Source organism: Cydia amplana, chromosome 19 (assembly GCF_948474715.1).
Source record: "Cydia amplana chromosome 19, ilCydAmpl1.1, whole genome shotgun sequence".
In the NCBI taxonomy this organism is placed as follows: domain Eukaryota; kingdom Metazoa; phylum Arthropoda; class Insecta; order Lepidoptera; family Tortricidae; genus Cydia; species Cydia amplana.
Window position 1 is genome coordinate 7,260,012 of NC_086087.1, and position 27,239 is coordinate 7,287,250.

A 27,239-nucleotide genomic window follows, 5' to 3' on the forward strand; every position below is an offset into this window, starting at 1 on the left:
AGAAATCCAATGGCGTTAAGTCGGGTGACCGGGCGGGTCAGGTTAGGACGTTGCTTCCACTGCCAATCCACCTCTCAGGGTATTGTTCGTCTAGCCAATTTACGAACTTCTAGGCTGAAGTGGGTCCGTCGTGCCGGAACCACATAGTTCTTCGGGTTTCCAAATCCGTAAACAAATATCCGCTAAATGAGCCGGAGGATAATGCGGCATGGCGAATTTTATTTATTACAGTCAATCAAATTTTTAAGATTTTATCTTGCGTGACAATCAAAATAATATGAAATATGTTATTTTATTAACATCAATTTCAAACTATCAGCCAGTTATCGTGAAGGTAAATAGTTTGCACTCTCGCGATTGAGAACAGAAGAAAATTTCGGTAGTGAAACCTTTTTGTAGGATAGATACCAAACTTAATTAAGTGAAACTGGCTAATAACCATGCAGTTAGTGCGTCTGCGTGTAAAATTAGTTGGTGGCTACGTCACGCATAAGGGTGTGTTAGAATTGAGATTTTTTAACTTGTGATTTGTTTTAAATAATTAATATCTCTTAAACTATGGGTTTTTGGACTATATGTTATATAACTTTATATACTCTAATTAGGCTCTAAAATCGTTGGTTTAAATCTTTCGGGTCATTAACGCCCACGGTGTATATTTATATATATTTGTAATTACTCGCACGCTACCGGCCCTTAGCAATATATACAAAATACGTGAGTTAAACCGTAAAATTTATTGAATATTGGGTAGTTTATTATTAATATCATTATTCATTATGTTTTTCTATATTGAATTTCATTTAGCAAATAAAATAAATTACTAATATAATGTATGTACATTGAGCCTGGAATAATTTTGTATCACTGTTTCTTTTTAAAAGGTAATGTATTTAACAAACATAATTATAATTAATAAAGCCTTACAAATTGTTTCATTTAAATATTTGACAAATGCAATTTATTTCTTTTGTTAGTATGTATTGGTATTTAATTGATATTCGAATAAAGTATAATGTTACCGCAAATACTGATGTATCATCATGGTTATGAAGGTATGTAACTATAATATCATTATAGGTTGTCTAAAAATTATGCTATAAGTATTTGTAAGTACGTTTTATTTATTTCTTCAATGTTCTCCACAATGTTTGTACATATTTGATATCATTAAGACAGACATGGATATTGTAAACAAATTAATTTATAAAGCAACCAATCAGTAGGTATAATGTCACACAAAGTCTACACGGAAATATAATGATGTAAGTTCTTCTTAAGGTTGCTGCTTACAATTAATTGTACACTGCGGCGATTGGCACGAGAGGCTACGCATATCTACCGGTAAAGGTAAGCATATAAATATTTTACAATTGTGTATTTCAATAGTAGCGAAGATAATTACAAAATTAAACGAACTTACCTGTAAGTGAAGTTCCATTTGTATTATAAAATTTGTATTTGCGGCCAACTCTCTGAATATCACGTGAAAAGGTGGCTTCTTCAAGTGAATATTTATATGATATGTCTCGGGCTAGGCAGTATCGTATAATAAATCATTCAAGAGACAGTTAATCATTGTTAATTAATTACTTTAAAGTAAATGTGTGTAAATGTTATTAACAATTAACTTTTTTTATTACTTTAATTTTATAATGTATAAATTGGGAGAGAATGTGGAATTAGGTGATTGGAGATTAAAAAGTTCATCAGATTTTAAGTCTCTTTATACGGGTTATATAAGAACAAATAATTTTATTAAATTAATGAAATTTTACTATTTTAACATTTGTAAAAAATATTCTGTGTAAAATATAAAAAGGAACATTTATCTTTGCTAACCTGCAGACACTAAAGTCGCGACTGACGTTTTTAGCTATCTTACATTTTGAATAGCGTATTTATTTTTCTTTGAGTTTCTATTCTCTTAATTTTTTAGAGTTCATAAATAATTAAGGATCATAATCTCAACTACCTAGTTAGTTATTAGAATTTTTTAAAGTAAATTAATACATTGATTAAAACAACATTTATTGCAAAAACTTAAATATAAATACAAACTAAAAATATAAAAAATAACTACTTACTAAAACCCGTCCCGGGCTGTCCCTGACGCAAAGGTGCCCATCACACTCGCTGCGTTGCCGCGTTATATTGCGATGGACAGCCTATACATTGATTTGATTTACATGTATAGTTTATTATTCATACAAATAATTTCAGATGGCGCACAAACTATTTCCGCATACCGCTGAAGAAAAATTAGCGATAGAGAAAAACTTGGAATGCTCCGAAGGTCTGAAGGAAGATGTGGACGCCATCATGGATTGGTTCCAGAAACAACCGCATTTGGTTGAAGCTGGAATAGGTGAATATTTTTGTCTTTATCTGTCACGTTCGCATTTGTGTTTGTTAAACAGAGATAGCTTTTGGTCAAATTTTAGTGTGTTCAGTGTGGGGTAACACGGTCACTAATCGTCGTTTTAGTATTTTTCTGTTTTATTATTCATGCCGTGTAAACTTTTGAACATTATTATCAGGGATGTTGCGGATGCAGATTTTTTGACATCCGCGGATGCGGATGCGGATATTTAAAGGCTCATATCCGCGGATGCAGATGCGGATGCGGATGTCAAGATTAGGTACTTAGAAAACGTCAAATATTACATTTTTAGTATTGTTTATTAAAAAAAAACGAAACGTTTTAGTATTTGAGCAAGAATATAGGTGCATTATATTTAATAAACAATAACTTCGCCGACTTTTCTGGATCTAGATGATTTCGTTATAGGTAATGACGAAATTACCTAGCACTTACGCCGCCGCTAAGACGTTCCTGTACCGACTTGTTCGACATCCGCATCCGCATAAGCTCCGCATCGATTTTATGCGGATGCGGATGTTGAAAATAATGCGGAAGTTTTGCGGATGCGGATGCGGATGTCCGCAACATCCCTGATTATAATTTTCTCTTTATTTTCGCCTTTGCCCTGAATATTTATTGATAAAAATTAAAATTTCGATTACCTACAATACTTACAAAATGTAAATAACGTACTACTAAAAAAATGATCACATTTATAGATTCAGATGTTGTAAGAACTTTTCTCCTAGTGAGTAAAGGTTCTCGAGAAAAAGCGAAACGTAGAATTGACAACTTCTACAAATATAGAGGATTGGCTCCGGAATTAATTCAGAGCAGGACGCAAGCCTTGTCTAGCAACCAGGATCTTTGGACGATCTAGTAAGTTTATGTTGTTTAAATTCATCATAACGTATTAGGTTTCAAAGTAACATTTGGTATTTTATTTTTGGATTGCGATGATGATAGATATTGAATTTAATAATAAAGTTATAGAAATTGAGATTGAGATGAATTTATTACAATTAATTGGATTGTTACGAAATGGATTCGGTAGGATACTAAAAGGATTCGGTAATAACATCATAGCAGTCATATTTTCATAATTATTATGAACCATTATGAACTTGACATTTATCGTGTCGCTTCCATAATACTTCCACAGTCTGTCGTTTACCATACATACTCTGTGCAAAGTTGACAGCACAGAACATATTAAAGAGGTTAGAATGGCTATCGCGCGCAGTTAGTATCGGAACCGGTGTCGCCGCTCGTTCCTCTCCACATTTACTAACACTCGCGCAACGGTAGTAAAAATTAGCTAGCGCCTTGTGTGCGTGGTGAATGGATACGCCTCCTTTAGACAGATTTGATGTCTGGCTTCATAATCTGAAGGTTATTTTGGCGCAAAAAGGCGTTTACTTCGTTTTTCGGTAAGCGCGGGCGAGTAGCATGCGAGCGTTTGCTCAAAACCGGCGGCGACACGTACCCTGCTCGCATCGCCATTCTAGTGGTTAACAGCTTAGAGACGGACTCCTAATATTTATTAAAAAACGCATGAATGATATTGTTATGCATAATGCATTTATACAATGTCATTGACAATGACACCTACTGCCAAAATTTGTTATTAAATATTTAAAGAGCTGGTAATAAACATAATAGTTAAGTAATGAATATGCCATATAACTTGGATGAGTTAATTTACATTTTGTTAATGTAAAAATTAAGCTGACATACGCCCCACAGCTGGGCACAGCCTTCCTCTTAAGGGGCCCACGGATTAACAGTCCGCCGGATCGGCAACTGTCAAATTTTTGTTCTAACTGACAGGCCGATACCGTCCGGCGGACTGTTAATCAGTGGGCCCCTTTATGCGCGAGAGTGCTTGGGATATAGACTTCACAATAGATATGTCTTCACGCTGCTGGACCATTGCGGGTTGGGGACTTCACATGTGTACACCCTCGAATTTTTGGCGAATGTATGCAGGTTTCCTCAAGATGTTTTCCTTCACCGAACCGAAAAACTACTGGTGAATACCAAATGTTACTAATATCTAGTACATAAATTCCGAAAAACTCATTTGTACGAGCCATGCAGGGTTTGAACCCGCGACGTCCGGCTTAAAAGTCGGACGTTATCCACTAGGCCACCACCATAAGCAGTATTTGTAATGTTAACTGTTAGCTCAAATACTTTTTCAGTCGATATGCAGCAATATTGAAACTGTACGAAGGAAGAAGAATTACGATAGTCCAGTTTATCGACCCAGACCCCAGTTCTTTTTCGTCTGAACAAGTCTTCAGGAATCTATACATGGTAGTTATTTTTATACGTCTTTGGTCATTAATCCTGAGATTCTTACTGCCCCAGTCAGCCAAATTTTTCGTTTTCCATGAATTATTATATTAGAATAAATATACAAGTAGGTAATATGTATTTCAATCCCTTTTTTAACTTTTTGATGTAAAAAAAGCAAAAAATGGTTGATCTTTTCAATTACGTACTCGTCGTTGATCAAACGTTCGAAGATTCTGTTGTCTAAACAACTGAAAGAGAACGAAAATTTGCCGGAGAATAGTTTAATGTCGAATTATCAATATCATTATATTCATTATCTTTCAGAGAATTATTAAAAATTCAAATATAACACAGAAAAACTCCGCTCTATTTTTTAAAATTTGTATATTGTTTGTAATTTTTCAGATGAACGATTTAAGAGTAAAATACGACTGTTTTCGAGGTGACATTTGGATTATTGATCTCAAAAACGCAACACTTGGACATCTCCTAAGGTTAAATCCTATGTTGGCTCAAAAATCTGCTCAAATTTTCCAGGTAATATAAAGAAAAGAGTTTCGTGACATATTTAAAAAAAGTAGTACAAGACAAAGATGAAGATCATATCGCTACTGAGATTAAAATTACTGTTTTTTTAAACAATCTTAAATTATAAGTGTTTATAATATGTCAAACGTGTTTCTGAAAATTTGTGTTTGTTTCTGAAGTCACTAACACTTTCAAAATCTGTAGAAGGTTTACAAAAATAGACATTATATTAAAAAAGCTTGTCAATCAGGTAATAATAATTATGTAATTGCTTGTCAAGTTTACTAATATACATTTATTTGTTAAAGGAAGGACTTGGGTTCAAAGTGCATGCAATCCACATCTTAAACTTTCCGAGCATAGGGCAACAAATTATAAGTTTATTTCGAAAATTTGTCAAATCGAAAATAATGGACCGAATTATGATACACGCTAGTATAGCAGATTTACACAAGTTCCTACCAAAACAATATCTGCCAAAAGATTATGGAGGAGAGGACTACAGTATGCAAGAATATAAAGGTAAGTACTTATCGCTCAAGAAACTTTACTTTATATACCGTCAACCGGGGTGAATAGGAATGGCTGGGGTGAATAGGAACAAAACTTAAAATATGATTAACCTGACAATTTCTTAAAAATACTTACACAAATCGTATAATTTGATTGAAAATAATAGTAGATTTTGTATGATACAATTTATGAGAGTAAGAAACTGTCAGGTAAATCACATTTTAAGTTTAGGGACGATTTTGGTAAGGACGGCTAGAGAATAGAATGCGCTCCCGTCATCTGTATTCCCTGAGAAATATGACCTCTGTCTCTTTAAAGCAAGAGTGAATAGGCTATTACTGAACCGGTGAGCTCCATCTTAGGCTCTATCTTCACTTTCCATTAGGTGTGACTAGAGCCAATCGCCGATCAGTATATATATAAAAAAAGCGATAAAACTCACCCCAGCCATCCCTATTCACCCCTGTTGACGGTAACTATACTTTGGAGTACAACATAACATTTGAACCGTAATTAAGTATGTGGAGCTGAGTTAATGGTAATATTTAATACTTAAATTAAATGTTACAGATATGTATGAGATAGAACTTCGAAGTGAGCCAACGAAACAATTTCTACTCAATGCGTGTAAGCATGTATCGAATGAAAAGAAGAGGCCTCTTGCCGATTATAACTATGAGTTTTTGTCTGGGACATTTAAGAAACTAGATATAGATTAGTATAGTGCATATTTAAAGTTAGACCAAGATAAGTCTGCAAAGTACTAATAGACGGCGATTTGGGGCAAATTGTCTAGATATTTATACCTAGTTTACTTATAAGTTTCGTTTATAATTTTAATTTTTACTTTAAGGCTTTATTTATTGTTGTTTATGTTATTTTTTAGAAACAGTAAATAAATATACAGTACAAAGATTTTTAGCGTTAAATGTCTCTTTGTAATAAAATATTTAAAATGTACTTACTTTACTAAATTCATCTTTCCCCGTGGTAGAGATAATTTTCTAGGAAAAACATCTTAAAACTTTGTTTTTAAGGAAAAGTTATGCCTATCAGAGAAAAACGTTAACTAACCAATTAAGAATTTCATAACAACACTTTTTCGATTGTACTAATAAACGAAGAATAAGATTAACGATCAGATTAACGTCCTGCGCATGATCTTAGAACAGTGTCACGAGATAAAAAGCGAGCTCCATGTCCTGTTCGTGGACTTCGAGAAAGCTTTTGATAGGGTGAAGTGGAGAAGTATATGGCGAATACTGAAGCAAAGGGGAATACCAGTCAAGGTCATAGAAATAATTAAGTGCCTTTATGAGGGATCCACTTGCCGGATAATGCACAGGGGCCAATTGTCAGATCCGATACCCGTCACTGCTGGGGTTAAACAGGGTTGCTTGCTGTCGCCATTGCTGTTCCTGATTGTCCTGGACGATGTGATGCGCAGAGTTACCAGTCAAGGGGAAAGGGGGCTGTCCTGGGTCAATGGCAAAACCCTTGAAGACATTGACTTCGCTGATGACCTGTGCTTGCTCGCCACGACACAGGACCACCTGCAGTCGAAGACCGATGACCTGGCCGATGCCGCGGCAAGAGAAGGATTGCGTATCAATTGTGCCAAAACAAAAGCTATGCGCCTGCATGCCCCGAACACAACTCCAATTCTAATAAACGGGGAACCGGTTGAACAAGTTACAACATTCACATACCTTGGAAGTGTCATGGACCCCCTGGGAGGTGCAGAAGCGGATGTTGAAGCTCGCATCAATAAAGCCCGCGCCGCATACGCACAGTTGAAACCCGTGTGGACTTCCACAGTAATCACTCGCCGCACCAAGCTAAGGGTTTTCAACTCGAACGTCAAGTCGGTCCTCCTGTATGGATGCGAGACATGGCCCGTCAAGCAAGACATAACCAGTAGACTACAGGTGTTTGTAAACAAGTGTCTGCGGCGAATCGTAGGAGTCTACTGGCCACGGACCATATCCAATATTAAATTATGGGAGTTGACCGGACAAAACCCTTTAGCTAAGGAGATACTTCTGCGGAAATGGCGCTGGATAGGTCATGTTTTACGAAGGCCAAACAACCACATATCCAAGCAAGGGCTGACTTGGAAAATTCCCGGAAGAAGGGGGCCAGGTCGCCCACGTACCACCTGGAGGCGCACAGTGGAAAAGGAGGCTGCACCACTCGGCCTCGGCTGGGCGGAGCTGGAGGAGGCCGCGCTGGACCGCGAAAAATGGAAATCCCTTCTGAGAGCCCTATGTCCCTGATGAGGGATAACAGGATACCATCATCATCATCATCATCATCACTAATAAACGAATAAATACATTCCTATACAAATTGTATGAAGAAAAAAAAATCTTTTCTTATACTGTTTCTGAACGCCATATTTGGCTTATGGAATATAAACCTGTACCCTACTTAAATATGTAAGTATATCTCAGTTAAGTAGAAGTATACATGTTACACTCCTCGCCTTAACTCAATCAGATTGAAAAACTTTGATATCATTCATGTTTATCATTATAATTAATTTCTAAACCATATCTGTTATTATAATTATATACTTCACACCATTCTTTACTTATTTTTTTTTATTTCCTGTTCATATGGCAAACTTGACCGGTTCGCCAAACCGGTTTTCATACGAGATCATGGGTCATGGTTCTTTAAAACTAAATCCAGTGTGTCGATGGTTGGACGTTACGGCAACAACAAGGTATGATATATTTTTTTTTCATTTTAAAATTTTCCTGTTAACATTTAAATTATTTTAACTATCGCTCACCTATTAAACAAAAAAAAAATTTATACTTATTGTATAACCACCACAATGAGCGTTTAGCCTTCTTGACATCAATTAATTTTTCCTTTAATCTCCAAGTATCATAGAATAGCGATTAAATAAAAAACTGAAAGGCTTACAATTTTTTTTAGACGCAGTCAACAATTTAGTATTTAAATACATATATTAAATAAATATCATGACACTTGGGGTTCATACAGATAAAGATTTATGATTTATGATAAAAAATTGTCCAATTTGTGTATATTTTTTTGCAGATGGAACAAATAAGTATATTTCCATACAGCGCGGAGGAAAGAAAAATAGTGCTAAAAGAAATCGGTTTTACTGAAAGCGGTATAAAAGAAGATGTCGAGGCAATCATGGACTGGTTCCAGAGACAACCGCACCTGGTTGACGCAGGATTAGGTAAATTATGCATTATCATGAAGCTATGCTTTTTAATACTCATCTTTTAAATACTCGTGTAAGTTAAAATACACCAGACTATAGGGTAAACTCGGGATTTTCAATAATATTTTGAGTACCTTTAAATCACTCAAGATAGTCCAATACTACATCTAAGGTACATACATATTTTAAGTTCAATTATTAATTAATTATCACTTACCAGTGTTATTTTTCTTAGTATTTTCTGGATGTTTTCTGTCGAATTATAAAAATATTTAGCTTCAGTACTCCGTCATTCATAATAATACCGTAACAAAGATATTCGAGTGAGTTTTTCCAAACTAAGCTTGGAGATTTTGTACTATAGTTGGGTGGTTTAATAGTGCAAAATAATGATTAGTTGGAATAAGATTTCTTGAAGCTTTTTTGTACTATTAATAATGATAAACAAGAATACGTTCTGTCAGAATGGTAAGCAAATACCGTAACGAAGCTTGCAACTTAATATCTATCACAAGCGCGTTGCCGACCGTGTATAATATACGTGTACACGAGTCGGTATTAACGCTTTCAGTTAGTTGGGCAAATTCAGGACTCATTGAATCAAGAACAATAATTTCAAATGGTTTTAATTTATATTTAACTGAATTCTCAGATTCTGAAGTTATAGTCAAGATGCTTATAATGGCCAAAGGATCTCGAGAGAAAGTCAAAAGTAAAATAGATAATTTTTACAAATACAGAGGGATGTCTCCGGATTTGATTCATAGCAGAATAGAAGTGTTGACTGGACATCAAGATTTGTTTACCTTTTAGTGAGTTTTTTAATATTCCCGGATGAAATATTATTTATTTACCAACATATCGTCAGGTGACAAGCAAAAGTCACTAATTACTATAAAATATTGAAACAAAAATCAACCTTCTTTTCGTACTAAAATGGTTCACTATGGCTATGAACTTGTACTTAGTGACTTTTGATATTAGCTTAGTTGTAAAATCTAATTTATGATAAGTTCAATCTGCTATGTCGATTTGTAAAAATGTTTGGTAAATAAACGATTTGTAAACGATTTGTATTTGCACGATATTTTCTAAACGTTTACCCAATTTTAAAGATACATAATGTACCTAAACCTAATATTTAAAAAGTCTGCAAAAACTGTAATTTTAATCGAGAAACTGTAATTTAAAGAATAATAATTATACTCATATATTTATATATAAGTTATTAGGCCTGTTAAGTTATTAGTTGGGATTAGTCTGGTTTACTCACTCTATTATCCTACACCGAGTTAATATTATTACTTTACTCTGTGACAGTACACAGTACAGTAGACAGTACTTAAATATCAAATTATATTTCACACGTTCCGAGAAATTCATTGATACGTCTCCTGCTGTAATAATTTGTTAAGTCCTTAAATGTTTTGTTATATTTTCAGTCGTCAAGCCATTTCAACAAAATTATACGAAGGAAAGAGAATCACTACATTAAAGTTCGTTGACCCTAATTCTAACTCTTTCAGAATTGAAGAGATCTTTAGAAACTCTTATATGGTATGTTAAACCACTTTGCTTAAACACTTCTAGTAGGTATTACTATTATAATACTAGTACTCATGGTAATGTCTGCAGTCTGCACCTCTCTATAATAATCATTTGTTTTAAATTTAAATAACTTATACTTAATGTTATGGTAGTGGCAGTAGTACACTCTTTATTGTACAAAAAACATAATAAAAGTAACTTACAATTAGTAAAAGATACTTACAAAGGCGAACCTATCTCTTAGGGAACTCTTCCAGTTAACCTTTTGTTAATCGTTTTTCTTTTCTTTCGGACGGACGGACGGTTCTATAAGACACAGTAACTTTTAAATAAGTTTAAGGTTTTTTCATTTCTTTGGGTCCTAAAAAATTCATTTTTTTCTTTTATAATTACCTTCTTCGTTAGATAGACGAGAAGGGAAAAATTCCTAGAAAAAAATCCCTATAAAGATCAGGATTGAAAGACCTCATGAATTTAAAAAATAAAAATTGCGCAAATAAAAAAGGGATGAGGTATGGGTTTTCCAGAACGTTAACTATATAAGTACGTCCCGTAAGAGTTGTCAATAATATACCTATACCTAATAAAATTTAGGTGTGTACAGGTAAGTACAGAAGTACACGTGTGTCGTGGGTTTTTCTGCTCTCATAATTTTTGTTTACGCGGCACTCAATTACAGTTATTTTTCCTTATGGATCATGTACGTCACAATAATATTAGACGTCTTGCGAAATTTAAGTCTTATTATTCGAAAATATGCGCATAAGATTTATATACAAATTGATGAATTTCAAGTTATCCGACCAATTTAACTCGGGGAATATTCTAGTACTTTTCTAAACAACAATGCTGATAGGTAATGTTCGAAAAATCATTTACTGTACATACTTTTCCGCACTAGTGCGTAAAATAACACTTTTCGTGCGTATGTAGAAACTTTAAAGTGCCATATGTACTGTATAACGTTGTTCGATACACGTGCCAATAGGTAATTTCGCAACTCGTGTCGATTTAGAACACTCCCTTCGGTCGTGTTTTAATTTATCGCCACTCGTTTCGAATTTCCTCTTTTTCGCACTTGTATCGAAAATAACTATTTTGTTATGCGTTAAAGGAATCAAATTAGTTTTAGCTCCATTTTAATTTTTGTAGCTTGTTAAAAATAAGTAACATTTTATTGGTGGCGTGTTTAAGAATGAAATAACTTACACATTCACAGTTAAACTTTAATAAAAAAAAATACATTTCATATTTTTTCATTGATACCACTATTTTGATATACTATATACTTTTATAGTTACAATTTTAAATTTTATTTAATGTACCTACTGTTTTATTTACATTTCGTCAGGTGACAAGCAAAAGTCACTAATAACTATAAAATATTTAAACAAAAATCAACCTTATTTTCGTACTAATATGGTTCACTATGGCTATGAACTTGTACTTAGTAACTTTTGCTTGTCACCTGACGATTTATTACTTTGTAGGTAATTTGTATTTAGTAATAATATTCGTAAAATTTCATTTAATAGGTAATCATTCAATTTCAGGTTGGTGACTTAAGAGTGAATTACGACTACATGCTCGGTGAAATATGGCTCCTGGACCTCAAGAATATTACTCTAGGCCATTTCTTGAGAATCAACCCCATGGTGGTGCAGAGGGCTTCGCAAATGTTTCAAGTAAGTACATTTTATTGATTTTATTGGAAGGTATGTTTGACTATTAATACAATTATAAAACAAAGTCCCCGCCGCGTCTGTCTGTATGTCTGTATGTTTGTTCGCGATAAACTCAAAAACTACTTTACGGATTTTTATGCGGTTCTCACATATGAATAGAGTGATTCTTGAGGAAGGTTTTGGTGTATAATTTGTTAAGGTTTTGTGTAAATTGGTTGAACTACCCGTGCGAAGTCGGGGCGGGTCGCTAGTCTAGTAGATAATAAAGTTCATATCTCGACAAGTAGTAATTTAAAATCAAATATTTATAGGTTTAAACTACCTATGTATGGGTTCGAACCCCGGTTCGTACCAATGAGTTTTTTGGAACTTATGTACGATATATCATTTGATATATACCAGTCGCTTTTCGGTGAAGGAAAAACATCGTGAGGAAACCGGACTAATCCCAATAAGGGCCTAGTTTACCCTCTGGGTTGGAAGGTCAGATGGCAGTCGCTTTCGTAAAAACTAGTGCCCACGCCAGTTACTGGGTTTAGTTGCCAAGCGGACCCCAGGCTCCCATGAGCCGTGGCAAAATGCCGGGACAACGCGAGGAAGATGATGAAACTACCTATGTATTTAGTCACGCAAAACAGCAACAGTCTTATGTGCGTAAACTGATTTTCTTTACTTTAATTATTTTGAAGGACAACTTAGGTCAATGTCACAGTTCAGGTTACTGTCCCAATAGTTTTTAATAGTTCCAACCTATAGAGGTGACAGTGGGCTGTCAAATATTGGAATTAAACTGTCAAATACAAAGATGTTTCGTACTATAGTGTCATTTAATAGAACTTGCTAACTATGTAAACAAAAGTTACTAGTAAATTGATATTAAGTGTCAATTTTAGTATGGCGGGTTGTTTACATAGTTAGCAAGTTCTATTGAATGTCACTTTATATTTAAATTTCTTTTATACTTAGGTATCATTGCAAGCCTATTACTTTAATCAAATAAAAATAATTGTGTTTCAGGAAGGATCCGGGTTCAGAGTATTTAGCGTCCATGTAATAAATGTTCCTTCAATCGGACGACAGATATATAATTTGTTTAAGCAATTTATAAAACCAAAGTTAATGGAAAGACTGGTGGTACACGAAACTTTAGAGGAACTACATAAAGTTTTGCCAAAGATGTATTTGCCTAAGGACTATGAAGGAGAAGATTACAGTATGGATGAATTTAAAGGTTAGCTAAAATGCTTCTCATAGACGTATATAAATTTTGTTCACTTTTTTATTGTATTAAAATTAAGATCAGCAGCCATTGATAAGCTAAATATACATATATAAGTACTCGAGAAATATGTGGTCCAAGCGAGACTGTTATAGCGCCTTGATAATTCAGGATTTGCGCCACAGAAAACTAACAGATGGCGCTACTATATGCCGTAAATTTGGGTTATGATGGCCCTGGAACTGGAACCCTCCAGGCTTTGGCCATTGAGATTAATTCGGTGCATTGATATTGTGACACCTTATGCTCCGGTTGATTTTAGCTAACCTTCCACGGTTTTTTTTATTAGGCCCCTCATTTTTATATATTTTTTATTAGATCATTTTTTTTTGTCATGTGTTGGTCAAAGTTATCCCCTTGTTGGATTAAAGTAAACCGATTTTATGGTATCTAAAACACGGTTTCACAAACTTAAAAAAGCTCTTAAACTTGCAAAAGTATCCATACTTCCCTACAATTTGGGCGCGGTAGCACTAGCGCCATCTGTGAATTGTTTAAAATTATACACAAAAGGTATTTCTGAGTACCCCATTAAATGTGCAAGTAGTTTTAACGAAGTTCATGACTATTTTGTTGTATTACAGACTTATATCAAAGGGAGTTTCGAAGCGGAACAACCCTGCAGTGCTTGTTGGATGGTTGTAAGAAGGTATCCGACGAGAAGAAGAGACCTAGTGTTAATACGAACGAGGAATTAGCGGGAACATTCAAGAAATTAAATCTAGATTAACTGTTTTTTTTTCAATAGTTCGCAAGTTCGAATCTTGTTAAAAATAGTGAATTTTCCATTTTTCCTTTAACTTTCGAAAAATTTGGAGATTAATCTCACTCGATGTGGATTGCTATTAAATTAATTAATAAAAACATTTAGGTACTAGATGATACATGTTTTGGCGTTGTGAAAATTGCAGTAATAGGGGGGTGGCAGAACATTGTAGTAATATTACTGTGGATGGTTGTGGTATTAGCGCCCCCTACGCAGAGTTTCACGTATTAAAACTGAAGGATTCTGAATGTAACTATACCATTCAGATACAGATAAGTAAGTATACTACCTATACAATAATGAGATTAGCCTACATTTTTTATAGTTACCTACATCATGGTTAGCATTAGGTAGGTACATTGCATTATCATAAACAAGAATGTTTTAACAATAATTTTATCTAAAAAATAACATTGTATTGTTTAAAGTATATTGTTGAATTATTTTAATTAAGAGGCTCTCCGTTTCCCAATCGAGTGTAAAAAGTCTATTGTTCAAACTTTATTTATTTATATGCTGTCCTCCGCCTTTTGCAAAAAAAGAATACTGTCTGTTACCTATAGTATAGTACAGCGGTTTTCAATCTTTTTTTTGAAGGAACCCTTTTTGAAAGCGAAAACTTGATGGAATCCTACAAATACGGTGGCGGCATAGTAACATTTTTCGAGCCGACTAAAGCATAGTGTTCTAAATTCTTGCGGAACCCCTGCAGGGGTGTCGCGGAACCCTAGGGTTCCGCGGAACACACTTAGAGTATGACTGGTATAGTATAATGCTTCCAAGCTTCTAGGGTTAAAATAAACACACTTGTGTTAATTTTAACTGTCTACATAATTACAAGTTGTGAGTTACAGTTTGCTTACCCACAGGACCTTTTTTAAATATATAAATATTTGGGGACACTCTCACACAGATCGACGTAGCCCTAAACAAAGCTTGTACGATGGTTACTAGGCGACGATAAAGTAAATTAAATACAAACTTCGATACATCAGATAACAGTCATATATCTGGAACAACAATTCGTGATAAATGGAACCGAACGGACAGACGTCCGTCTGTCCGCCCGATGTCCATGGGGTAGCATAGTATATCATACCGGGTGTGACTTGTAATACGAGCAAATAATTACCTAAAACATGGATTGTAAATACTCCTCAAACACTTTGATTGTTCAATAACATTTAAAAATTGAAGGGTACACGGAAAGAACATGTCTAGTCCCTTTTGTAACATTTTGAATAATCGCGGTTTTAAAATTTGGAACAATGTCAAAATGTATGGTAATTCCGTGACCAGACCTTTTTGAACTAAAACAAAATTTGTGTTACATATATTATACGGGGTGGTAGCAAAGGATGTAACTAATAGTTCATTAAGAGCGCTACATTTTGAGATGAAAATCTCATTTTCCGAAAAAAGTGACTATAGACATGTTCTTTCCGTGTACCCTTCAATTATAAGTCTTTATACTTCATAATTTTCTTACAAAATAAATATTATCTTCAATACGCCACAATAATTGATTGACGTTGCGTTGCTTGTCACGCCTTAAACATAACAGAATGCGTAATATGTGCATTGTGTCTTAAGGGGCTCACTGATTAACAGTCCGCCGGACGCTATCGGCCTGTCAGTTAGAACAAAATTTTGACAGTTCCGAACAACTGACAGGCCGATACCGGACTGTTAATCAGTGGGCCCCTTTAAAATAAACTTTAAAATGTAAAATCAAAACACAAGTTATTTTTAAAATTCGCTCAACAAATGTTGGTCATTAGCCTACAGTTTAATTTTTTGCTCAAATTACAGACCACACCCAGTATACCTATTTATTCACCAATTACGTATTTGTAAGTGTAAGGCCTGAGTGGATGCTCAAGTTGGTCGTGCAGCGGGGCGGGGCGTGCGGCGTGCATGTTAAACAAATGCATAGCGTATAGGAGCGGCCTTAGTGCACGCTGCTCAAATCCCTTGGGAGCTCGACGCCCCGCAGCACGCCCCGCCGAACGCTCCGCTTCGAGCGTCCACTCAGGCCTTACACTAAGATAGGGATAAAACATAAATTAACTAATTGGGGCTTGGTAAAGTTTTGAGAAGAACGGGGTTAATCTATATTAAGCTTTTTAAAAGACCCGGCGAGGCCAAAGTCGTCCTGGAAATTCTTCTTTACAGTCCTCTTAGTTTCGTCAGTATGAATTAAATCTTGTTTTTTAAAGAATTTTCTCCATGAGGCAGAACTTAATGTCCTCTCCCAAGCATCTGTAAGCATACATTATTATTTTAATTGTTTATATGGATAATAAGTTAAAGGCAGAATAGATAAAACACATACATTTCACAAAATGTTGTCGGGTATGTTTTGATATTAATTTAAGTGCCTTGCAGGAATCACCATAAAAAAGAATAACTTAACTTTAAAAATATAATTAAAACTATATGAAAACAACAAACTCGATTTTATCTTAATATTTTATTGATAAGATTTGTATATCTACTTCGAGAACATTCCTTACAGAAAGAAATAATTAATCAATCCAGTATTTTGTATTCATAAAAGTATCCATATACATATAATATATGTATAATTATAACATGATTGTTTATTCATGTATTGTGATATATAAAGAAGAAAACATTTATCAGGTGCGTTTCCATAAATTTTCATTTACACAGTTACGTTATATACTTCATCGTAGTTTGGGTATAAGGGACTAGATGGCGTCACTATCAGCACAAATTGAGCGAATTTTGTTAACAATTGAAACATTGCAAATTGGTTCGCTACTCGACTATCCCGTCATACAGGCATTACAGGCTGTTACAAAATGTAATTAAAAATTTAAATACCAATCATTAGGTAAAACAAATTCCCACGAGAAGCTAGGGAAACATGTGGTCAGTATCCAGCAGAGCCCCGCTTGCCGCTTGCTTTGCTTGGTACTCCTCGAGGTCGCCCAGTATCGAGGGTCATCGTTAGCGACTGAGCTCCCCCTCAGCCACGCATCTCTCGGCACGATTGGTCCACCTTAGATTGGGGTTTTTTAAAGAGGTTTTCTCCTCTTGGAGTGGAGTGGGACTGGTTGTGTAAAAGGAAGTCTAGGGTTTGGGTTTGTTTGTAGATAGATCAATACCTGGTCGACGTGACACTCAAATGCCCAGTACCACCCCAGTAATAATAATTAGGTAAAACAAAACGCTGCATTGTTCTACTTACCGGCTATGTCCTGGCAGGTTACATCATCAGTGCCACCCAAGTCCTTAGGAATGATATTTTTTGGAAATTTTCCTAACACCTCTTGTAAGTTCTTGTAAATGTGTATTCTTTGGACCACCTTTGGCTTCAGTAGTTTTTTGACCGCTGATAGGATATATTCGGCAAATGGAGGTAGATTTACAATATAAATGCCTTTTAAATTTGGGCCCAGGCATTCCTGTAAAATTTATGGAAATACTGTAAGTATATGTGTAAAAAGTTATAAAATAAAATAAAATTGTACAGTCCATTTAAGGAATTTTACGAGCCGTCGCAGGCAGCGGCTAGTGTTAATAAAAACTTATCTAATACCTAAAACTCAAATTAACCTAAATTATAAAGATAAATAAATCCAATAAAGAACGATCTTATCTTATATTATCTTATCATAACCTTTATTAGGTGCATCGATTAAGCTTTTTGTATTGTCTGTTCATGATTCTGTAAATATTTACTTACAGTGAAAAAGTAAATTGCCCTCTGTATAAATACTGGAGTAAACTGCAACGCTAATGGTAAAGTGACGTTGCTATAGTCGAAAATGACTTGTTCTCCTAATACACTGTCGTTCCACATTCTGTAGTCGACAATCATGGTTAGCACTTTGGTGAAATCTAGAACAGACACGTCTTCGCTGCGCTGCACTCTGAAATAAAAATGTCAAGACTAAGGTAATAAAAAGTATAATTCTGGATCTAAAATTGCAATTTGTTTAACAGTTGAGGAGAGAATCTTTAGGTATCAATAAAATACGGTTTGTTGGCATAGTTCTTGCAACAATTTGTAATGAAAAAACAAATTGCATTTATAACTTACATCCTATTGTGCCTATAAATATTTTTGTTATTTTTAATCGTTACATGTAATTTAATGGATGACTGTTATTGGCCTTATTTATGTAAACATTAATATGACTTAGTTATTTTTACGGCTGCTATCCTGTATACCAATATAATAAAAATACAACAAATTCAGTTAACCTTGCAAATGTGTACCTAAAAGTAAAACTAATTTTTAATAGAATAATCCTAAACTTGCAATGCTTGTTTATTCAATGAAAAACAAAAAATCTATCTCATACCTTAATATTACACACTAGTTTCTTACCTTAATATGGTAACTCTGTGGTTTTCTTGAGTTTTTCGAGGTAACGTTATCCAAAAACCATCTTTTATATACTTAATCAAATTAGGTTCCATTAGGTCTCTGTTACTCAATAATTCTGGCATCTTGGGTCTCACGGAGTAATAGTTGTCAATCTTTTGTTTCACTTTTTCTATACTAAACTTTCTCATTATTAGTAGTCTGGCAATGAATTGGTCATCTGTAAAAATTAATAAAATTAACATTTCTGTACCATACAAAGCCAAAATTGGTATGATAACTGTCTATTAAAATAGGGAGTGCTCCCGGTACTCTTTTTATATAAAAAAAATAGAACCGGGAAGGGGTTCTGGCCACACAAATCCAGTACCGGCAGCGTTTTCTAGTCCAGGATTGCTGCTATCGTTTAAAAAGATACATTGAGGTTTTCTTTTACGGAAATGTCCTATCTTCAATATTTAAAGTACTTCCCCTCCATGTGGCCCATGGCACCCGGTAAAGGTGCAATGGGGTAACTTCGAAGGCGATGTAATTTTGAAAATGGCAACTATCCACTGAACTAGAAACACTTTCTACTGTAGCAATAGTAAGTAAGATGCCTGGGCCTTGTTATCCATTGCAATAGCGTAAGTGTTGCTAAAGTGTGAAGTGTGATAGCCATTTTTGAAATTACCCAGCTTTTAAATTACCTCAATGTATCTTATAATATAAACTCACGTAACTGTCCTGCTGGCAAATGCGGCTCTTTTTGGTACCACTCATGAATAGTCCTAAGCATATCGTCTACTGAAAATGGGTCGACCCCAAGGTCATTGAAAAGCTGTTCTAAGGTCCCTCTATCGGAATTTAGAAGTAATCTTGAGTTAATCGCTAAGTCTTCATTTTCTTTCTGTAAATTACAAAACAGCAAAATAATTTTAATATACGACAAATTCCAATATTTCATTATATACAGTTGTTCATTTAGATTTATAAAAATGTTTTGATAGAAATGGCGAAATAAAAGTCTAAACGGCAAACGTCTAAACAACTTACTTTTTTCCATGTTATAATCGTTTATTTATATAAAAGATATATACCTACATTGGTACTACTAAACTCAATTAATAGCTAGCTTTAATCTAAAATAGGCCCTTGAGGCATTTACAACTTACTTAATTATGCATAAGCTGATACCTACTGGTAGATATAGAGTTACAAATTAAGACAACGGTTCATTACACTACATAATTATTTACTTTAATCAGGACTATAACTTTGCAAGCAAAGTTATAGTTATGTATCATTACTTTGCGACGCCTTGAATAAACACAAAGTAACATACAACTGATACAACACAAGTGATGTCTATTTACGAAATGTATGTATGTGTTACTGCTCGAAATAAAAAATATATAATTATATATAATTTGTACTTCGTTAGTTAAGATTAAATTAAAAATGTCTAAAACTTAAGCCTCGTTTCAGTTTATGGTATTAAAATTACACGCTGTATATTTCACAAAAATGTCATAAAATACTAGAACACTATAGTTCTAACACAAAACACGTGTACTTACAATGTTGTACATCTTTGTTTATGATACTACATCCACTAAGAAGTTCACGGTCTATGCTTCTCATTATCAATGGAGTTACCATAATATGAATAGGTAGGTACAGATAGGAACATTTACCTTATCTTAACACGCACCACTTAAGGGGCCCACTGATTAACAGTCCGCCGGACGATATCGACCTGTCAGTTAGAACAAAAAGTTGACAGTTCCGAATAATTGACAGGCCGATATCGTCCGGCGGACTGGTATTCAGTGGGCCCCTTTAAATGTTGCATCACCGCAGTTAAGTTTTGTGGAACAACTGTGGAGCTACACTATGCAACAATAACTAGGTAAGTTACCCAATGTTACCGTTTTGCACATTAAAGCCTTTTTGACGTTGTGGCTTTAAAGCAGTCCAAGGTGGTGTTTTTTAAAATATGTATTTCCTGTATCTACCCACGCCACGCCATCTGCTTCTGATTTCTAGAGCTAAATAAGATCGCTAGATTACATCAAAAACGTTCTTTTCCGGAATTACAAGTGCTTATCCAGCATAAAATTCTAGGGAGTAAAGTTCATTTACCACAGTCATAAACGTGTCAATAAGAATCGTCAACGTCAACGTCAATCGTCATCGTGAACGTGTCGTGTTAAGAATTCTTTTAAGGGAACAATAATGTGAACGATGATTAGTTGCATAACAATGTACACTTACCTAAATGTAAATCAAATTAAAGTAAAACATATTAGGGCCCCATTGCTGGACGTGAACAAATATTTCTATAGGTAGAAAATTGAAATTTAGATTTAAATGAACACCTACTTAAATGTTAATACAGGCTATGAAGGCATGTATTCCCCTATAGCTAGCAATTCATATTTTCTTTTATATACGCAAAGAGACAGGTACGGGCTGAAAAACAGCGCTGTGCAGTCACCTGACTCGCGGCACAAGCTGAGTCCCGAGCCTATTGTCGCACTTAAATAGTAGGTATTTATATGTTAACAAATAGTTCTAAATTTTATACCTATTAGATAAGTAGTTATTAATAGATGTATGTATACTTATCGCTACTTTACTGCTGCTGTAATTAATGCTTATTGCCCTTATAGGGTGGTTGACTGTCAGGTCAAATCAAGTTCTTTTTTTTTTCTCGAACTGTCGGAACGGTTAGATACTAGTGTATATGAAACGCACACACGACGTCACGTTCAAATTAACTCCTCCTTCTACATAGTTATAATTAAACATATATATATTTATACAGTCAGCAACCCTATTGGACTTATGTGCTTATTGTGTCTTTTTTTCTTTTTCCTTGTTTGTTTTATTTTGTTACTGTGTTTTGCGACAATAAATGACTTTTTATTTATTTATTTATTTTAATAAACTACGTTTAATACTCAGGTAAAATATAGACAGAATAAAATGTATTCATATTAAGAGAAGAATATCTAGGCATTTATTACTAGGTCAAAAATTCATTAATAGTTCACTATTCAAATGTCACTTTTGACAGCGAGTGTATTTAGCAAATGAAGCACCAACGGTGATTAGGTGAAATTAACTAGTAATGGCTAGTTTCCGCTATCACGTATAATACAACCGGCAATTGCACCTAATTCGACATTCCTACCTAATAATCTTGGGGTTATAAGCACTATAATTTGTAGGTTAGTTGTTTCAGGGGATGTGCGGCAGTGCAGCGCGAGCAATATTCATAAAATCGTAAAGCATGACTCACGTTAAACTGGGCCGACCGGGCCGTGTCCGACCCGGAGCTTCCGGCGCTTACTTTTCTATGACAGATGGAGCTTCCGGAGCTTCGTTTTCTATGGAAAGCATCACGTGATCACCTCTCATCTGTCATAGAAAAGTAAGCGCCGGAAGCTCCGGCCCGGACACGGCCCGGTCGGCCCCGTGTAACGTGAGTCACCCTTAAAGTTTGATATTAAGAGTAACCCCGAAATCGCAAAAAAATATCAGGTATCTTATACTAAGCTTCAATTCAAGAATTGTATGGTCAACATGATTTTTTTTGTGGCTTCAGAGTTATTTCTATAGTAAAATTTGATTGTAAATCAAGGAAGTTTATATCGTCCTTTACGGCTACCATCAGTTTGGCACTGACATAAACGCCGTCGAGAACGTAATTTACTTTCTATACATCTCGCTCGTACTCGCATATTAGTGCAAACGAGATGTATAGAAAGTAAATTACGTTCTCGATAGCGTAAATGTCAGTTTTGACACTGTCAGTGACTCCATGGTACGGGCTCTTGTCATAGCAATCAGTACAAACGCGTACACTACATACATCTTGTATCACCTAAAAAATACACCCAGTATTACAAGGATTTTTATTCCCTCGTGGAACACTGAAAATGAAATTCAATTACTTACGCCAAGTTTCTTCTGTCTGGATGCATCTCAGCACGCTCGGATACGATAATACTTTCTTTGTAGTTGTAGGTCTTGGAAATAAAATAGCTACCTAGTTTTAAATAGGTATTAAATTGGGTACGAGTAATCTGAAAATTGCATAGTTATACTGAAAATTATATCACTGACCATATTTATGGTTTTAAAATTGATAAAAAGAACGACTCTTGCGAATGATGATTTTCACTGAAACTGTAGACTATATTCATGAATAAGCAAAGAAAGTAAAAAACTATGAGTATATTATTCCATAGAATAAAAATACAGGATGATTTTGTTATGTCTGACTAACTCTGAGAGATAAATAATGCACAACTTTTAGTACGCACCGCTTACGTCAAAATACAGCGTTAAGTTTTTTTTTTTCAGAGGTAGCTTGTCGAAACATATTCATAACTTTTTATTTTAGATATGCATATATATTATATGCATTTGACTATTCATTAAAAAGATACAACCATTTTATTTCTAAAGTCTATTTTTTTATTCGGTAGACTGAAATGACAGTTAATAGTATGAAATGACATTTCATGTTCATACAATTAACTGTCATTTCAGTCTACGGAATAAAAAAATAGACTTTAGCACGTGCTTGTAAAATCAGCAAAATGCAAAAATAAAAAATAAAAATAAAATCGTTTATTTCCGAAAAATATTCACTTGGGTACAAAATACAGTCTATGCGCAGCCATAGCAAATTTCTGTCGGTCAGCGAATCTTAGGTGCTAACTTTAAGCAGCTAAACCTACCAGTTTATTTACCACGAAACTCACGTCTGGGCAGTAAATAGAGTGTTTCCCGGCTAGTCGGCACGTTTGATAGTTTTCCACGCTGTAACGGTCGTGTGCTACGTGGAACTGCCGAAGTTGCGCTATGGAGATCGTAATTTTGTTAAAGGCGAGGTATATGGCAATATTGCTGGACCGATTAGTGGTGTTGGACGGTTGGTGTTGTCTATTCACTCTTGGCTCTATAATTTAACCTTGAATGGGGCACAATTCATGAATAGAAATGAGGAAATGTAGGATACAAATGATTACATTACGTGTCAATTTTAATCTGCATGAAGAAATAATTGTTTTGTGACTTGAATATCTAACATAATTGTTAAATGACCATTACCTACACCGAATCACTTTACTCCCCAGACAATAAAAGAAACCAGAGTTTTAAAGAATATATTTTTGATATCAAATATTTTGCGATGTAAAGTTACCTACTGGAAACAAGTAAAAAAAACTTTAAAACTAAAAGTCTTATATTTTAGTCTTACACTTACAAATAAATATAGATATGTACTATAATAACAGAAAATATATTTATATAAATCTGCCATAAAAATACCTGCATAATACCAGCTGCCCAGAAATATCTGAACATGATGTTCTCTAAGCTGAAACCCAATTCTGTTATAACAACCTCTTATGCTTAAGATCGTATCAAAATAAGAAAAAAACCCAATAAAAAAAATAAAAAAAAACCGGCCAAGGGCGAGTCGGACTCGCGCACGGAGGGTTCCGCACCATCAACAAAAAATAGAGCAGAACAAGCAAAAAAACAAGCAAAAAAACGGTCACCCATCCAAGTACTGACCCCGCCCGACGTTGCTTAATTTCGTTCACAAATCACGTTTGTTGTATGGGAGCCCCACTTAAATCTTTTATTTTATTCTGTTTTTAGTATTTGTTGTTATAGCGGCAACAGAAATACATCATCTGTGAAAATTTCAACTGTCTAGCTATCACGGTTCGTGAGATACAGCCTGGTGACAGACAGACGGACGGACGGACAGCGGAGTCTTAGTAATAGAGTCCCGTTTTTACCCTTTGGGTACGGAACCCTAAAAAAGATCCTATCAAAATAAGAACAAAACCGAATAAAAAAAAACTGAATCGGGCTCCTGATATTTGTAAGCACCTCATTCGCTTTAATATACCTGTTCATTTGGCAACAAACTGTAAATGAAATATACTTGGTCCAGCAAATCTTGTCAGTAGAAAAAAGCGGCAAATTTTAAAAATAACGGGTTAGCAACACTACGTTTGAATTATTCGAAAATCGCGTATCATGTCTTATCATGTCTTATCTGTGGAACTGTTTTGTTTACGTTTCATCGTTGTTCGATGTAGGTACATTGCAGCTTTTTGTTCGTTTCCTAGGACACCATACTTTAGTTTGCTTTACATGGCTACTGACATATTCAACTTGACAGACTTATATTATACAAGATAGTTCAGATTTCATTTTCTTCGATAATTTCAAAGTAATCGGACCCAGTCTAATCAACATGCAGCATCTTGAAGGAGCCGGGCATCCCAAGACAGTCATCGTTAAATTTGTCTGGACGTCTCAACGTTTCATTGGTGCATGCTCCTCTAATTTCTTTCATGTACGCCACATGCTTGTCTAACGTCAGTTCTTCTAACCATTGATCTGAAAACAGGCATTCACTGATCAATTACGTAAAAAAAATCTAGAGAACAAACCAGTTTATTTATTTACACCTATTTCAGTTTAAATAAACCGTATGGGATACTCGTACTCAAATCAAACTAGTTAATTCCACAGTAAGCTCAATGAATGAATGAATGAATGAAATTAATTTATTCCAGAAATATTCCATGTGATTAATTTCTAAAATATTTAAAACTAATTACATAATAAAATATAATATGATTAAATTAAACTAAAATTATTATATGGCTTGTGTTCCCGATGGCTTGTGTTGTGCTTATCACACATAAATGCCTATGTTAGGATATGCTAGCTTCTTACTACTAAGTTTGAAAAGGCCGAGGCTCTGTCGCCCTCAAAACTTCGTTCATTCAATTTAAGAGCCTGGGGGCCGATTTTTGAATTTCGACCGCTCAATTTCGTGTATTTCGTGCAATAATATCTCCACTACTAAATATTTAAATTCTACTAAAAGATTTGAAAACGAGTGGTAAATACCACTAGATTCCCAATTTCTAACACTCGTTTTTCAAAAATTAAACTTACGCCGTTTTCTACCCATTTTCGGGTGACGAAATCGAGCGATGGAAATTCAAAAATCGGCCCCCTGGGCTCTTGTCGGTGCAGTGTGATGAAGTTGTCACCAACTTGGTCGATCCGAAGCCAGCCCTTTAGTGTCCTGGTACGACACGGCCCCTGCATGCTCCCACACTTGGCTCATATAACATTTTCTTGGTCTTCCCCTCTCTCCTTCCATTTATTTTCCCTTCTATGATATTTCTTGTAAATGGCTCAAAACTTACTTACCATAAAGTATGGAAATAGACTTCTGTTCTCCTCCATAATCTTCGGGCAGCAAATGTTTAGGTAGGCGTTCGTGCAAAGCTTCTACTGTCTTACAAACATAGATCCTTTGACCGAGTTTAGCGGTGAGGATCTGTTTTAAAATATCGACGAAAGCTCCCACCATGGATGAAGTAGATAAAACGTGTATATTTTTAATTCTGAAACCGTAGCCATCCTGAAATCAGACATGAGGGTCACAAAGTGCAGAATTAGACTTATAATTATTCTAAAATTTATTGCTTCCAAGATTTATCCAAGATAATTATTACTGCGGCAGTTTGTTAATAATTGTAACCGACGTTTTTGTTTGTGAATCGAAGTTAAAGGAGAATATTTTGAAGAGAATAACGGTATGTTTTAGTTAAACGATTGCAATTCTAATATTTTTGTTACTTAAGTACCCGTCAAATAAGAAATATTTTTTTTTATTAACGTATTTTTGGTCAACTTACAGTGTATAACGCCATAATATTGCGGAGGTCCACTAAGTCGATCTTACTGACCACATCCAAAATATTGGTATCTTTCAAATCAACTATCACGTGGTAGCCAAGAGTGTAATCGTAAAGTTTCATGTATTCAGAAAGCTGAAAAAATATTTTATATTAATTATATATTTTTTAAAGAAGTCAATAAAGTAAAGGTAAAAACTTAAGTAAAGCCCCCCTCATGTATATAATAGTTGGCCCAAAAATACGTTGTCAATTTTTGTTTCTTTTACAAAAAATAGACAATAATTTAACTAAAACATATCGTTGAAAATTTGTTAAATTTATCAACGATAAAATAGTAAAAAAATTCAAAGTATTTTTGGACCAGCCTGTTGTGTATGATTTACAGAAACACATTCGTTAAGCGACTTGACTTTGATTTAAAATGTTCATAGCAAAGTAAATAATGAGTCTCCAAATCTTTTACTGTATCATAAATATCAAATAAGCCAAGTCTATCAGAACACTTCTCAACTACATACAAGAGGGACTGCTTTATTACTTAATATCTAACTTACAATAACCGAAAACTGATACGCCTGCAGAAACACCGAAGCCGAAAGTGGTTTGTTGTTTATTTTTGCAATGAATATTCTATAGTTGTCATCAGTTATTTTTGGCATGTTAAGGTTTATGCTGAAAAATAAACATTTTATTTATTTGTAAACAAAATACAGAACACTTAATATTAGGATGCGCTACAGAAACCGGTTCAAATATATGTACGCGGCGTGGTGCAAACTTATACTTATTAGCTGGTCAACCAAATCTTGTCAGTAAAAAAAGGCGCGAAATTCAAATTTTCTATGGGACGATATCCCTTCGCGCCTACATTTTTCAAATTTGCCGCCTTTTTCTACTGTCAAGATCTAGTTGACCAAGTATAGTTAATCATATTCATTTAATAATAA

General features: G+C 34.6%; 4 protein-coding genes across 4 annotated transcripts; 2 read left to right on the plus strand and 2 right to left on the minus strand.

The window, feature by feature from the left end:
- The first annotated feature begins 1,266 nt into the window (after positions 1-1,266).
- Positions 1,267-6,435, plus strand: LOC134656935 (alpha-tocopherol transfer protein-like). The gene is made up of 7 exons (XM_063512489.1): positions 1,267-1,350; positions 2,224-2,368; positions 3,085-3,244; positions 4,570-4,684; positions 5,072-5,203; positions 5,503-5,716; positions 6,278-6,435. Exons 2-7 carry the CDS (start codon positions 2,224-2,226, stop codon positions 6,424-6,426), a joined length of 915 nt encoding a protein of 304 aa, XP_063368559.1. The 5' UTR covers positions 1,267-1,350; the 3' UTR covers positions 6,427-6,435.
- Positions 6,436-8,774: 2,339 nt separating this feature from the next.
- LOC134656934 (uncharacterized) lies at positions 8,775-14,157 on the plus strand. The gene is made up of 6 exons (XM_063512488.1): positions 8,775-8,930; positions 9,568-9,727; positions 10,358-10,472; positions 12,017-12,148; positions 13,166-13,379; positions 14,012-14,157. Exons 1-6 carry the CDS (start codon positions 8,780-8,782, stop codon positions 14,155-14,157), a joined length of 918 nt encoding a protein of 305 aa, XP_063368558.1. The 5' UTR covers positions 8,775-8,779.
- Positions 14,158-16,300: 2,143 nt separating this feature from the next.
- On the minus strand, positions 16,301-20,195 carry LOC134656919 (alpha-tocopherol transfer protein-like). The gene is made up of 6 exons (XM_063512472.1): positions 20,113-20,195; positions 19,271-19,442; positions 18,557-18,773; positions 17,909-18,095; positions 17,411-17,627; positions 16,301-16,455 (listed from the first exon to the last, which is right to left on the minus strand). The coding sequence occupies exons 1-6, from the start codon at positions 20,122-20,124 to the stop codon at positions 16,301-16,303; spliced, it is 960 nt and encodes a 319-aa protein (XP_063368542.1). The 5' UTR covers positions 20,125-20,195.
- Positions 20,196-24,763: 4,568 nt separating this feature from the next.
- LOC134656960 (uncharacterized) lies at positions 24,764-26,983 on the minus strand. Its single transcript, XM_063512523.1, has 4 exons — positions 26,847-26,983; positions 26,290-26,424; positions 25,799-26,012; positions 24,764-24,970 (listed from the first exon to the last, which is right to left on the minus strand). Exons 1-4 carry the CDS (start codon positions 26,949-26,951, stop codon positions 24,816-24,818), a joined length of 609 nt encoding a protein of 202 aa, XP_063368593.1. The 5' UTR covers positions 26,952-26,983; the 3' UTR covers positions 24,764-24,815.
- Between the last annotated feature and the right edge of the window lie 256 nt (positions 26,984-27,239).